The following is a 12001-nucleotide window of genomic DNA, read 5'->3' as shown; positions in this document are numbered from 1 at the left end:
ATTGGAAGGACTGATGCTGAAGCTGAAACTCCAATACTTTGGCCACCTGATGCAAAGAACTGACTCATTTGAAAAGACCCCAATGCTGGGAAAGGTTGAAGGCAGGAGGGGAAGGGGACGATAGAGGATGAGATGGTTGGATGGTATCACTGACTCAATGGACAGAAGTTTGAGTAAGCTCTGGGAGTTGGTGACGGACAAGGAGGCCTGGCATGTTGCAGTTCATGGGGTTGCCAAGAGTCGGACACGACTGAGTGACTGAACTGAGGGTTCCTCGGGGCTTCCCTGATAGATTAGTTGGAAAAGAATCTGCCTGCAATGCAGGAGACCTTGGTTTGATCCTTGGGTTGGGAAGATCTGCTGGAGAAGGGATTGGGTACCCACTCCATTATCCTTGGGCTTCCCTTGTGGCTCAGCTGGTAAAGAATCCGCCTGCAATGTGGGAGACCTGGGTTCCCCACCTGCAATGCAGGAGACACTGGTTCGATTCCTGGGTTGGGAAGATCCGCTGGAGAAGAGATAGGCTACCCACTTCAGTATCCCTGGGCTTCCCTTACGGCTCAGCTGGTAAAGAATTCACTAGTGTGAGACCTGGGTTCGATCCCTGGGTTGGAATAGTCCAAGTTCCCCTGGAGAAGGGAAAGGCAACCTACTCCAGTATGCTGGCCTGGAGAATTACATAGACTGAATAGTCCATGGGGTTGCAAAGAGTCGGACACAACTGAGTGACTTTCACTTAGGGGTTCCTCACAGCTCCAAAAATTTGACTTACTGATTTCTGTTTTTTCTATTATTGTCTATCTCTAGTACTAGATGCTATGCTAAAACAGAAAAAACAAAACCACAAAATAAAGAGTGAAAAACCAAGATCATGATTTAATCATATTTTTATCCTTCCTTGGTGATGGACAGGGAGGTTGGTGATAGACAGGGAGGCCTGGCGGGTTGCAGTTCATGGGGTCACAGAGTTGGACATGACTGAGCAACTGAACTGAAATGAAGTGTATCCTTCCAGCTCCTACACAGTGCTAGTCTGTAGCAGGTCCTCAATAAATATTTGAAGAATTAATCCATGGTAATTAAATAAATGTTATTTTATGTGAGTCCCAATCACCTATGGATACAGAAATCCATAAAAGAGAGAGAAAATACTAGGATAAATTTTATGTGATACAATCTTGCATTTTGTGTCTGTCCTAATACATACTTTAAATAAAGGGCTATGTGAATAAGGTTAATGCATATTTAGAGACACAAGAGGAAAGTGGTTGGGTTTTCCTGTGGGCTACAGTATCCCACAAAGTTTCCCAGTGGTGGTGATAACTGAGGGAGGCTCATGATTCAGCAGGAGCTAGTTTTCCCTTCCCTGACTCTTTCAGGTCAAGAAAAGTCATTTCCTGACTGGGAAATAGATGTTCTTGGAGCTATACTATAGATCTTTAAGTAATTTTTTAAAAAATTTTACTTTTTGGCCACATTGTGTGGCATGTGGGATCTTAGCTCCCTGACCAGGGATCAAACCTGCACCCCCTGCATTGAAAGTGCAGTTTTAACCACCAGGGAGTCCTCATGCTATATAGCTTTTTGAACTTGCAAAGGCCACCTCAACTTTCTGTGGGCCCCAGTGAGTGAGAAGAGGCATGTATTTTCTGTTAGAAGTTACCCATAAATTTGCCAGCAGCAGGCAGGGTGTCAGCTAAGCAAAATACTCCCAGAACATCTGATCCCTCTTCTTGTGACCTGATGGTGGCTTCTCTCACCCCCTCCCCTACACTCCACTGATCACCCCCCTGAGCTTCCCCAGCTTAGACACTGTCTGCTGGCCTTGGAAGGTACCGGCTCAGGATGAAATCTGTCACAGGGGTGGGAAACTTAGCCAAGGGGAGGTACAGGAGTTTGGCATCCAGGCCCGGGTTGTAACGGATGCGAGGGCTCCGGGAAACAATGGCGTGCTCCATGCTGTTGGTAACTTCGCTGATCCTTGGGTCTGCTAACTGCATTGTGCTCTTTAAGTTGTCAGTATCTGTTTGAGGGTACAAGACAGGAAAAAAAAAAACAAAGGCTCTATTATTCTTTATTAAAGATCATGTCTTCTAAATTCCATCCAAGCTCCTTTTCCATCAGATTACAGATCTAACATTTCAGGCAGATCTCACAAGCTCTAGGCTGTTCCTTAAACAAACTATAAATAATCTTATTTCCCTTCCCCAATTCAGTAATTATGAATTGAATCCCTACTATTGTGTTAGACTAGCAATGAGAAGAACTGTGCTCAGTTCTGCCACTTTTTAGCTGTGTGACCTTGAGCTTAAACTGTTATCATTTGTAAAATGGGGATGATAATACCCTGCCCTAGAAAATAATAAAGATGACTAATAGCAGGGTAGACAGTAGAGAAGAGGATAAGAAAATGGGTGAATATAAGTGCACAGAAAAATTGGAAGGAAATAAGGAAAAACATGGTCTGGTGAAATTCCTAGTCACTAGAGGGGTTTTTTTTCCTCCTAGGAAAACTTCCTGGAGTTCCCAAATTTTCTACAAAAGCCTGCAGGGGAGAAAGAAAGATGTTATTAAAAAATAGTAACACTGCCTTTGCTTTGGTCATAAGGTCATGATGGGGCTCTAATGAGCTAAGGCACTGACGAATGTGAGGGCCATTCTGTTAGCCTGCTGCACATGGATGTGGAGATGGTCCAAGTCCGCTGTACTAACAACACATACAGGAGACAAGCCACATGATAAGCTTATGTAGCCCTGATCTGCACCCTCACCCCTGCTGAGACAGGAACAGCTCAATGGGGCTCATACTTCACTGAGTACCCCAAGAACTCAGGAGGAAGTGATGCCTGAGAGCCAGGATTCATGATAAGGACTTAGAACTTGAAAACAAGGAGAGAGCAAAAGCTGTCCTGATTTTGGGCATGGTCCAGGAAGCAGAGAAGTCACCCCTTCCATGCAGGATGCTGGTGGGTGGTTGGTAAGGGCAGAACAGAGTTATTCAAGTATCCTTAACCCCCCACCCCAACTCCAAGGAACTCCCTTTCTCTTTCCTAGGGAGAAAACTGCAGTGAAAAGAGGCAAACTACATTTTGAAAGTGAAAGTCCCTCAGCTTTGCCACCCCATTTTCTAGGCAAGAATATTGGAGTGGGTTGCGATTCCCTTCTCCAGGGGATCTTCCCGATACAGGGATTGAACTGGAACAATGGAGTCGCCTGCATTGCAGAGAGATTCTTTACAGTCTGAGCTAAGCCCAAATGGGGTCCACCAAAAGAGCCATGCTGACTTAAAGCCAGAAGGTCTATGGTGAGATAATGTCTTAGGAATCCAACACTCTGTGCTCTGTCCATGGGTCTGACACAGAGTCCATCACAAACAGGGCCCATGCGGGCAGGTGAGTGTCAAAGGCCTCATCCAAGAAGCTCAGGGTCATGGCTCCCTCAGAGGCAGGGAAGTCTATGCCATCATCAGGGGAGGCAGGCTGGTGGGATGAGATGGCTTTTGAACCAGGTTCTGAAAGAAGGGAGGACCCAAAGAAGCAGCAGGGTGGAAGAAGCTATCTGAGACCTGGAAATAGTCTATGGCACATTCTTTCCTTGTTCTCTCAAATATTTACTGTGCTCCTGCTTTGTGCTCAGCATCTAGCTTGACACAGATTGGATGGGAGACAGAGGTACCCTTTAGCCCCTGTCAGTCTCCTGGACAGTGAGAAAGAACATGAGCCTTGCATTCAGACATCCAGGAAACGTTTATGCTATTGTGAGAATTAAGCAAAATAGTCTATAAAGGGGCTTCCCAGGTGGTGCTAATGGTAAAGAATCAGCCTCAATGCAGGAGACATAAGAGACTGGTCGGGAAGACTGGTTGAGCCCTGGGTCGGGAAGATCCCCTTGAGGAGGGCATGGCAATCCACTCCAGTACTCTTGCCTGGAGAATCCCATGGATAGAGGAGCCTGGCAGGTTATAGTCCATAGGGTTGCAAAGAGTCGGACATGATTGAAGCAACTTGACACACACGCAAAGTCTATAAAACAGCAGAGATGAGGCTTTGGCACTTAGTATGGACCCAACAGTCCTTCCCTCCCTAGGAAGAAAGTGGACTAAAAGGGCAACTTTGGGTGGCTTCCCCGGCAGAGTTGAGATAAAGAAACTTGGCAGGTGGCTATGTTGTTCTGAAGCATGCTAACCAAGCCAGGCTGTGGCTCAGTTCCAGGCCCTTAGGCACCAGAACACTGTGTCCTGTTTACATGCCTATTCCAGGGATTCTGTGCTGATTCTCAGAAATGTGCCTAGGTTAGATTGCAATTAACTGCCATTTCCAATATAGTTCTATTTTGGGTATGGCTAATGGTGCTTAGTGGTAAAGAACCCGCCTGCCAATGCAGGAAATGCAAGAGATATGGGTTCAATCCTTGGGTCTAAGATTCCCTGGAGAAGAAAATGGCGACCTGCTCCAGGATTCTTGCCTGGAACATTTCATGGACAGAGGAGCCTGACTGGGTGCACACGCGCGCACACACACAAATCACTCCAAGATACCTGGCCTGATTCTGGGATTCACAAGGCAGGAGGCTATTTGGTTGGCCATGATAACCAATAGCTGTGAGGGCTCTTCTCCACTTCTCCAAAGAGACCTGAGATTCACAGGATTCCCTTAGCTCAGGGAGAAACAGAGCTGCCTAGAGTGCCTTCCTTGTAAATACTGGGTGCTTTTTCTCTTTACTGACCTAACAAGCACTTAATGCGTGTGAGATACTTCATAGATATCAGTCCTCACAGAAGCCCTGGGAGGTGGGCACTCTCATTAACTCCATTCTCTAAATGAGAAAATCGAGGCTTACGATGACTAGGTAGCATTCCCAAAATCTTCTAGCTGGTAAGTGGCAGAGCCGGAATTCAAACCCAGGCAATCTGGCCCAAGCAGCTGTGCTCATAATAACTTCTCTGTACCCAGGGCAGATTCACCTGCACCTGATTCACCAGCATAGGGATGTTTGGCGCCGGGGTGGGGGGTGGGGTGGTGATGGTGGGCGGGCGCGCGGGGAGAGGCCGAGGTGGGGAGATCTCTCCTAAGAACCCCATCTCCCCGCAGGTATGGTCTGGTACTCCCAGCAGTTCTCAAACCCCAGCTCTGCCTCCAGCGGTGTGGCCTGAGGCTCATAACCGCTCCGAGCCTCCATCCCAATATCCGGAAAACGAAATCGGGTTGGTGACTCCCAAGACCTCTCCACCCCTCTCAGAGACCCCTGTCCCTTCTGGGGAGCTCACAGATCCGGAAGTACTCCTCTCCATAGCTCTCGCGGGTTTCCGGAGGCAGACGCTCCCACAGCTTGCGCATGTGCTTTTCCAGGCCGTCCTTGCCCAGAATGGCTGTCCGGAAGTTCCCCGGCTCGATGATGCTGACTTTCACCCCGAAGTAGTGGAGCTCACGCCTGGGAAGAAAGAGCTTGGACTCAGTCTGGGACCCCACGATGACCAAGGGTCATCAGAGAGAATCACCTCTGACACCTCCAGAGGAGCTGATCTCCCCGGGAGATCAGGAACCTGGGGGTGCGACCCCCTACTCCTACCCAGGCCCAGCGCTGCTTTCATGCAAATAAGCCCTTTCCCAAGCCTGCCTCTGGGCAATTCACATTAGGCCAGCCCAGCCCGGAAGAATCTAGACCACGCCTTGCTCCCACCAGGTCCCTCCCACTCGGCCGCACTCCCAACATCCAGGTGGCAAAGAAATGCAGGGTCTATACAAGGCTTGCATTATCCTTGGAAGGTCGCCCACAGTGCATCTGCCTCCAGGCCTCTCTGTCTCTTTGGGGGACTCTCTCTCCTACTCACACAGGCCCAAAGCAGTCCAAGGGAAGGCTACCCATCACCACCCCACCTCTTTTCATCCCTTTTTTTCTAGGTCCCTGGGGAAGGCCCCTGGTGGGCTAGTCTTCTTCTTGCTACTGTTATAACATCTTCCCTCCATAACTTCCCCAACCCAGCTCTCTTTTCCTGGGGTGAAACCCCCCGGAACTCCCACCCTGAGTGGTTTGGCACTTGGGCCCAGTTACCTGATGCTGTCAGAGAAAGCCTCAACACCAAACTTGGAGATGCAGTAGCCTCCACCAATGACAGCCACACGGCCCCCACTGCTGGACATGTTGACAACCCTGCCCCGGGCTTTCTTGACCATGGGCAGCATATGGAGGGTCACTTCAATCAGTCCCACCAGGTTCACGTTGATCACCTTCACAAAGTCCTCCTTGGTCAGCCATTCATTGGGACCACTGGGCAGGCCCACACCAGCATTGTTCACCAGGGCCCAGAGGCCTGGGGGTAAGATGGAGGGAGAGAGAACCAGACAGAAATCAGCAGTGTCTCTGGAATATCACCAGGGTCCACTACCCACCAGCTCTGGGCTGCTGAGGATGGTTGCTGCTGCTACTAAGTCGCTTCAGTCGTGTCCGACTCTGTGCGACCCCATAGACGGCAGCCCACTGGGCTCCTCTGTCCCTGGGATTCTCCAGGCAAGAGTACTGGAGTGGGTTGCCATTGCCTTCTCAAATGCATGAAAGTGAAAAGTGAAAGTGAAGTCGCTCAGTTGTGCCCGACTCTTAGTGACCCCACGGACTGCAGCCTACCAGGCTCCTCCATCCATGGGATTTTCCAGGCAAGAGTACTGGAGTGGGTTAAGCATTTCATAAAGTACAGGACAGCCAGACTGGGGGTGTGGGGTTGGGAGCTATGACAGCCCAGACATATACCTAGAGGGGCACTTTTGCTGATGCACACAGTCTATCAGCTTAGCTGTGCCCTGTACAAACTATGATCCAGGCTTAATAGGATCTAAGCTATTAGCTCAGGGAAAAGAGATCTCATTTTCATACCAATGAATTAATGTTTCAATTCCTTCCCCCATCATACTTCCCCCTCTCTATTCATCTGAGTATAAGAAACCAATTCTACTTCACACATTACCAAAATTGCTCCATTCATTCATCCATTCACACATTCATTCGTTTCATGCATCTGTCAGTTATAAAGGAAGGTGCTAGAGGCACAAAATGAACAAAACAGGGTCTTATTTTTCTAGGAGTTCACAAACCAGAAAAGAAATAAGATTTATAAACAAATATATAAAACATTTAAATAATTTTGGAAAAATGTGAAAAGAGCTCTCTTTGAAATATTTAAATGAGTTGGTATTAATATAAATGGAGAGAAATAATGCTAGGTATTATCATTTAGCTCTGCAAGGGCCAGACTTGAAGAGCCTCAAGTTCTAGTACTGGTTCTAACTCTAGCCTTGAAATCACTTCCTTTCCCTGGGCCTCAGGTTCACTGCTGGCTGGATTAGGACGGTCATTTCTAGCCTGTGGTTGCAATCCTGAGAGCTTTAAGGCTGAATCCCATAACATGCTAAGGAAGGGAGATGCAGGAGAACCTCAGTTTTCATTTGTTTTACATACTGAGGTTCCAAGTAAAATTCCACCTGGGGAGGGGCTTGGGGTTCCTTCCCTTCCCCTCCCCCTGTCTCACTACCCCACTTGGGCTATGTAGCCTCAAGATAGTCTTCCACGCACACATGGGCAGGTCTGGATGTACACACCAATCCTGGTTCACCCTTTCCTCTAGGGCAGGGGTCCCCACACAAGCTGTGTCCCCACCCTCTCTTTCTACTTTCCTCCAAGTAGAGACCACAGGAGAGCCCTGGCTGGCAGGACTCAGAACTTCCCAGCTAGAGGAGACTCTCTTACCTTGCAGTGAACGACATGAGCCCCTGAGACCCAAAGACTGTAAAACCTGAGTGGTTCTGGTAAAAAGCTCTGCCTGCTGGTAAACCAGGACAGCCTTAAACTTTTTTTTTTTCTCTGCAAAGAGGTCTAGAGAACTTTCATAACTCTGTGAACAACTTCAGGGTCAGGTCAACTTGTCATGTCCAGAGACTCTAAGGGGCAACAAGAAAGTGTATGAGGACCCCTTCCCCCCATTTCCCAGTGCTGCTTAGACCCTGTACTAATTCTGGGAAGCTGTGTAAGGTGGATTACATGGGAAAGAGTAATTAAAGTAGCAGATGAAATTTAACTCAACTGACCTTAAAATGGGGAATATATTCTGGATTAGCCTGCTGAGCCCAATATAATCACAAAGGTCCTTCTAAATGGAAGAGGAAGCCAGAAGACAGAGAACCAGAGAGATGGCAGCATGAAAGGGACTGCGCCCGACCTTGCTGGCCTTGGTGATGAAGAAGTCATGAGCCAAGTTGTGCGGGCAGCCTCTAAAGCTGGAAAAGGCAATGACAGCAGTCTTCCTTAAAGCTCTGTTAACACATTGATTTTAGCCTGGGGAGACCCATTTTGGACTTCTGACTTCCGGAACTATAAGATAATAAGTATGTGCTCCCTTAAGCCTCTAAGTTTGTGTGTATTTATTACAGCATTTATTACGTGTGCTCAATCACTTCAGGTTGTGTCCAGCTCTTTGTGACCTCATGAACTACATACAGCCCAGGCTCCTCTGACCTTGGGATTATCCCAGCAAGAATACTGGAGTGGGGTGCCATTTCTTTCTCCAGGGGGTCTTCCTGACCCAGAGATCAAACCCTCTGCATCTCTGCATTGCAGGCAGATTCTTACCACTGAGTTGCCTGGGAAACCATAGGAAACTAATATTACCTGGTGAATCATTAACACAAGGGGCTCAAAGCTGAATGTAGGGCACTGGGGGGAGGCAGCATGTTGAAGAAAGAAACTCACTCTTGCTGAATTATTCATTACTTAGTTCTTTTCACAAATATTTACTGAGCACCTTACTAGATGCCAGACACAAGTAAGTACTCAGGATATATAGTAAATAAAAGGAACAACACCCTCCCAACACACACACCAACCCCAGAAGTTTTATTCTAGCAGGAGAAATAGATAAGTAGGAAAACTAAGTAAAACATTGAGTACTGAAGAGTGGTAAATGCCAAAGAGGGAAATCCAGCAAGAGTCACTGTCTGCCCCTTCTCGGCCCAAGAGTTCTCTGCTCTGACTCGTGTGCACAGTCCCCAGTTTAGTTCCCTCAGGAGGCAGGACTTCCCCCAGACTGCTGCTTCTACAACTGGGCCACGCTTTCCTCCCATTCCTACACCCACATCCTGTATGTGGGAAACTCCCTGGGCTGGTCCCCATGCAGTCCTAGTCTAGCCCTAGCCCACAGACTCCTTTCCCAATAAGAGCAGCCCTCCTGACATAGACACTTAACCTCAAGTCAACCCAGTATCCATCATGATATGAGAAAGAGGACAGGTCTCACTCCTCACCCTGCAATCTAGCCTGATATAGTCAAGGAGAACAAATGCCCTGACTCAGGGAGTCCAACCTCATGTTCCCTCTCCCCTCCCTCCAGCCTGATCCCAACAAGAAACGTGCTCACATTTCTACAGGAGCTGATGATTAGAACAACTGAAGTCCCAGTGAGACATTTAAAGGTTTGGACATTCGGAACACATGTTCCTCCCTGATCTTCTAGTGCAGCTACCACCAAACCCTGCCATCCCTCTGAGTTTCTGGGAGAGAAAACTTCCTTGGAAAATCATCTTTTCATGTGGACAGTCCAGTGCGCTTCTCCGGTGGTGCTAGTGGTAAAGAACCCCCCTGCTGATGCAGAAGACACAAGAGATGTGGGTTTGATCCTTGAGTCTCCAGGGAAGATTCCCCTGGAGAGGGGCATGGCAACGCACTCCAGTATTCTTGTCTGGAGAATCCCGTGGACAGAGGAGCCTATCTACAGGGCTATAGTCCATAGAGTCTCAAAGAATCAGGCACTACTGAAACAACTTAGCATGCATGCATGTGGACAGTCCAAACCACGCAGCAGTTCCCAATCCCACTAAGCTACAGCCTCAGTCCCTTTCTCTCCCACCCTACCTGAACAGGGTCCCTGATAACTGTCAGATGCCTGCGGGAGACAGAGAGAAAAAGAAGGATACACTGAGAAAACCAAAGAATGCAATTTGTCCCACCTTGTTCACCCACTTGGTCCCTCACCCACTGGGTTGCTGCTTTGATGCTCTCTGTCTTGGTGACATCCAGTAGGATGGTCTGCAGCTGATAGGAAGTGTCTTGCTGAAGCTTCTGGGCCCCCTCCTTAGTGAAGCAAGCAGCCAGCACCCGCATGCCCCGATCAACCAGCTGCCTGGCCAGGAGGTTCCCGAAGCCCGAGTCACAGCCTGTGATGAAGACGTACTTGTCTGAGAGGTTGCGGACCAGATTGCAGTTCTTGAACCAGCGGTACATAAAGGAGAGGTCTGAGATAGCTGCCATGGTGTGTATGGAGGGGCCGGCGATGACAGGTGATGGTCAAGAAGAATCGGGGTCAGGGAATAGCCGGAGAGGTGTGCCCTCTGAGCCAAAACCTGCTAGAGCCTGCTGAGAAGAGCTCTCCTCCCTTCAGCTGCCAGCAACAGATGCACAGCCCCTGCATGATCCACTCTGTAATTTGTATAGGTGGATGCCTCACCACACCAATTAGCCAGAGGCAAGAATTTCAAGTTAAACCTGAAGCTTTGTTACTTCAGACCATCCTGGTGGCCGCCTCTCTCTCTCCTCCAGCCCTAGGGGTGAAGGTGCCAGGGATGGGACAAACCACAGTGGTGATGCTGGTGCTGAAAAGTGGCTCACCTGTGTGGCCTGAGCAGGGGAAGGAGCAAGGAGGACTAAGCCCAGAAGACCCATCCTGGCAATCCCCCACCTCCAGCCCAGGGATCAAAATCATTTGTTATGAATGCAAGCATGTAAATAAATGTAATTGTTATTTTGAATGGAAAGATGAAGACAAATCTGTTAATGCAAAACAAACAGAACTGGTTTTGTGCCCTTCAAACCCCAAGGGAAATGAGTTCCAGTCTATCAGCTCTTTGGAATTCTCTGTTCTTAGGTAAGTCTCCCCTGATGAGAGAGGATGAGAAATAAAGGGTCTGCTCCAGGGCAGATGTGCCTCCATTGTCTCGAGGTCAGAGGCAGCAGGGCCTCCTTAAGGGAAACTGGTTATGTGAGACCCCCAACTCCTAGAAAGCAGAAACTCCTGAGGGGCTCAGGGCCCGGATCCTTGGGAGATGATGCTTGAGTCACCAATGAGGAGTCCCCACTTCACTCCAAGCAAGCCCAGCACCCGCCCCCAGCAACTGGACAAGCAGAGGGCTTCAAGGATCGAGGACACATCAACTTCCCCAGGCAGGGCCCCCAGTGGGCATTTTCTTCTACCCCCAGGTCCAGGGAGCTGGTAGGCTGAGTTGAGGATTCTGAAGGGGGGTGGTGGTGATGTCAGGGGAAGCAAGGGACTATAAAGTGGAAGCAAAGGACTATGAAGTCAGCTGACACAGTGCTTAATGGAAAGTGCAGAGGGAAGGGAGGCCAGAAGCCAAAATGTTTGTAGGGCATGAGGCTGATAACAGGTCCAACCACAGGTGGTGAGAAAAGTTAGGAGGAGACTCTTGGGGCACAGAGAGGGGAGGCAGGAGAATAGAGAGTTCTGAGAGAAGCATCACTGAGACCGAGGCTCAGCCAGATGATGAGGAGGGGTGCCCTGGGCAGTTGTAGGAAGGACCTGGGGCCAGACCCTTGGCTCTGAGAGGGGGTGACGTAGGAAGAACTGAGGATGCAGGTCAGGGACTTGGGAAACTCTCTGTGTCAGGCCTTTGAGGGAAAGGAGAGATTACAGGCCATGGGGCAAAGAACTCACAGAGAGGTAGAAGGGAAGCCAGTAAAGCAAAGGAAGCAAGGAAATGAGACAGAGGTGTGAGTAATCCCTCACCCAGGATTGCAAAAATATGGGGACAGAATGATGCTGGAGTCTGTACTGGTCCTCTGGACAAACCTCTAGGGTCATTATTCCTCAGGACTATCCTGGTGACCAGCCTGAAGGACCCGAGACCAACTGCCTACACCTTCCTTATCTAGAGGGTCTGACATAGAAATGAGGCCATAAAATCCCCTAGAGTGAAGGACAAGGATGCTGGTATGCTGCACTCTCCAC

At 48.9% G+C, this 12001-nt stretch overlaps 1 protein-coding gene across 1 annotated transcript; it reads right to left on the bottom strand.

The window, feature by feature from the left end:
• Positions 1–861: 861 nt before the first annotated feature.
• On the bottom strand, positions 862–10348 carry SDR9C7 (short chain dehydrogenase/reductase family 9C member 7). The gene is made up of 4 exons (NM_001083737.1): positions 9990–10348; positions 6052–6310; positions 5267–5430; positions 862–2023 (listed from the first exon to the last, which is right to left on the bottom strand). The coding sequence occupies exons 1-4, from the start codon at positions 10288–10290 to the stop codon at positions 1806–1808; spliced, it is 942 nt and encodes a 313-aa protein (NP_001077206.1). The 5' UTR covers positions 10291–10348; the 3' UTR covers positions 862–1805.
• Between the last annotated feature and the right edge of the window lie 1653 nt (positions 10349–12001).

This window comes from Bos taurus, chromosome 5 (genome assembly GCF_002263795.3).
Source record: "Bos taurus isolate L1 Dominette 01449 registration number 42190680 breed Hereford chromosome 5, ARS-UCD2.0, whole genome shotgun sequence".
Classification (NCBI taxonomy): domain Eukaryota; kingdom Metazoa; phylum Chordata; class Mammalia; order Artiodactyla; family Bovidae; genus Bos; species Bos taurus.
This window is presented reverse-complemented; position numbering and strand designations above follow the sequence as displayed.

Bases quoted from the DNA above. Each gene is read 5' to 3' on its own strand.
- SDR9C7 (NM_001083737.1), bottom strand. From the start codon at position 10,290: ATGGCAGCTATCTCAGACCTCTCCTTTATGTACCGCTGGTTCAAGAAC. The intron at 6,311-9,989 runs GTGGGACAAATT...TCTTACCCCCAG, and splicing joins GGACCAAGTGGGTGAACAAG to GCCTCTGGGCCCTGGTGAAC. The intron at 2,024-5,266 runs GTGAGCTCCCCA...ACCCTCAAACAG, and splicing joins AGAGGAGTACTTCCGGATCT to ATACTGACAACTTAAAGAGC.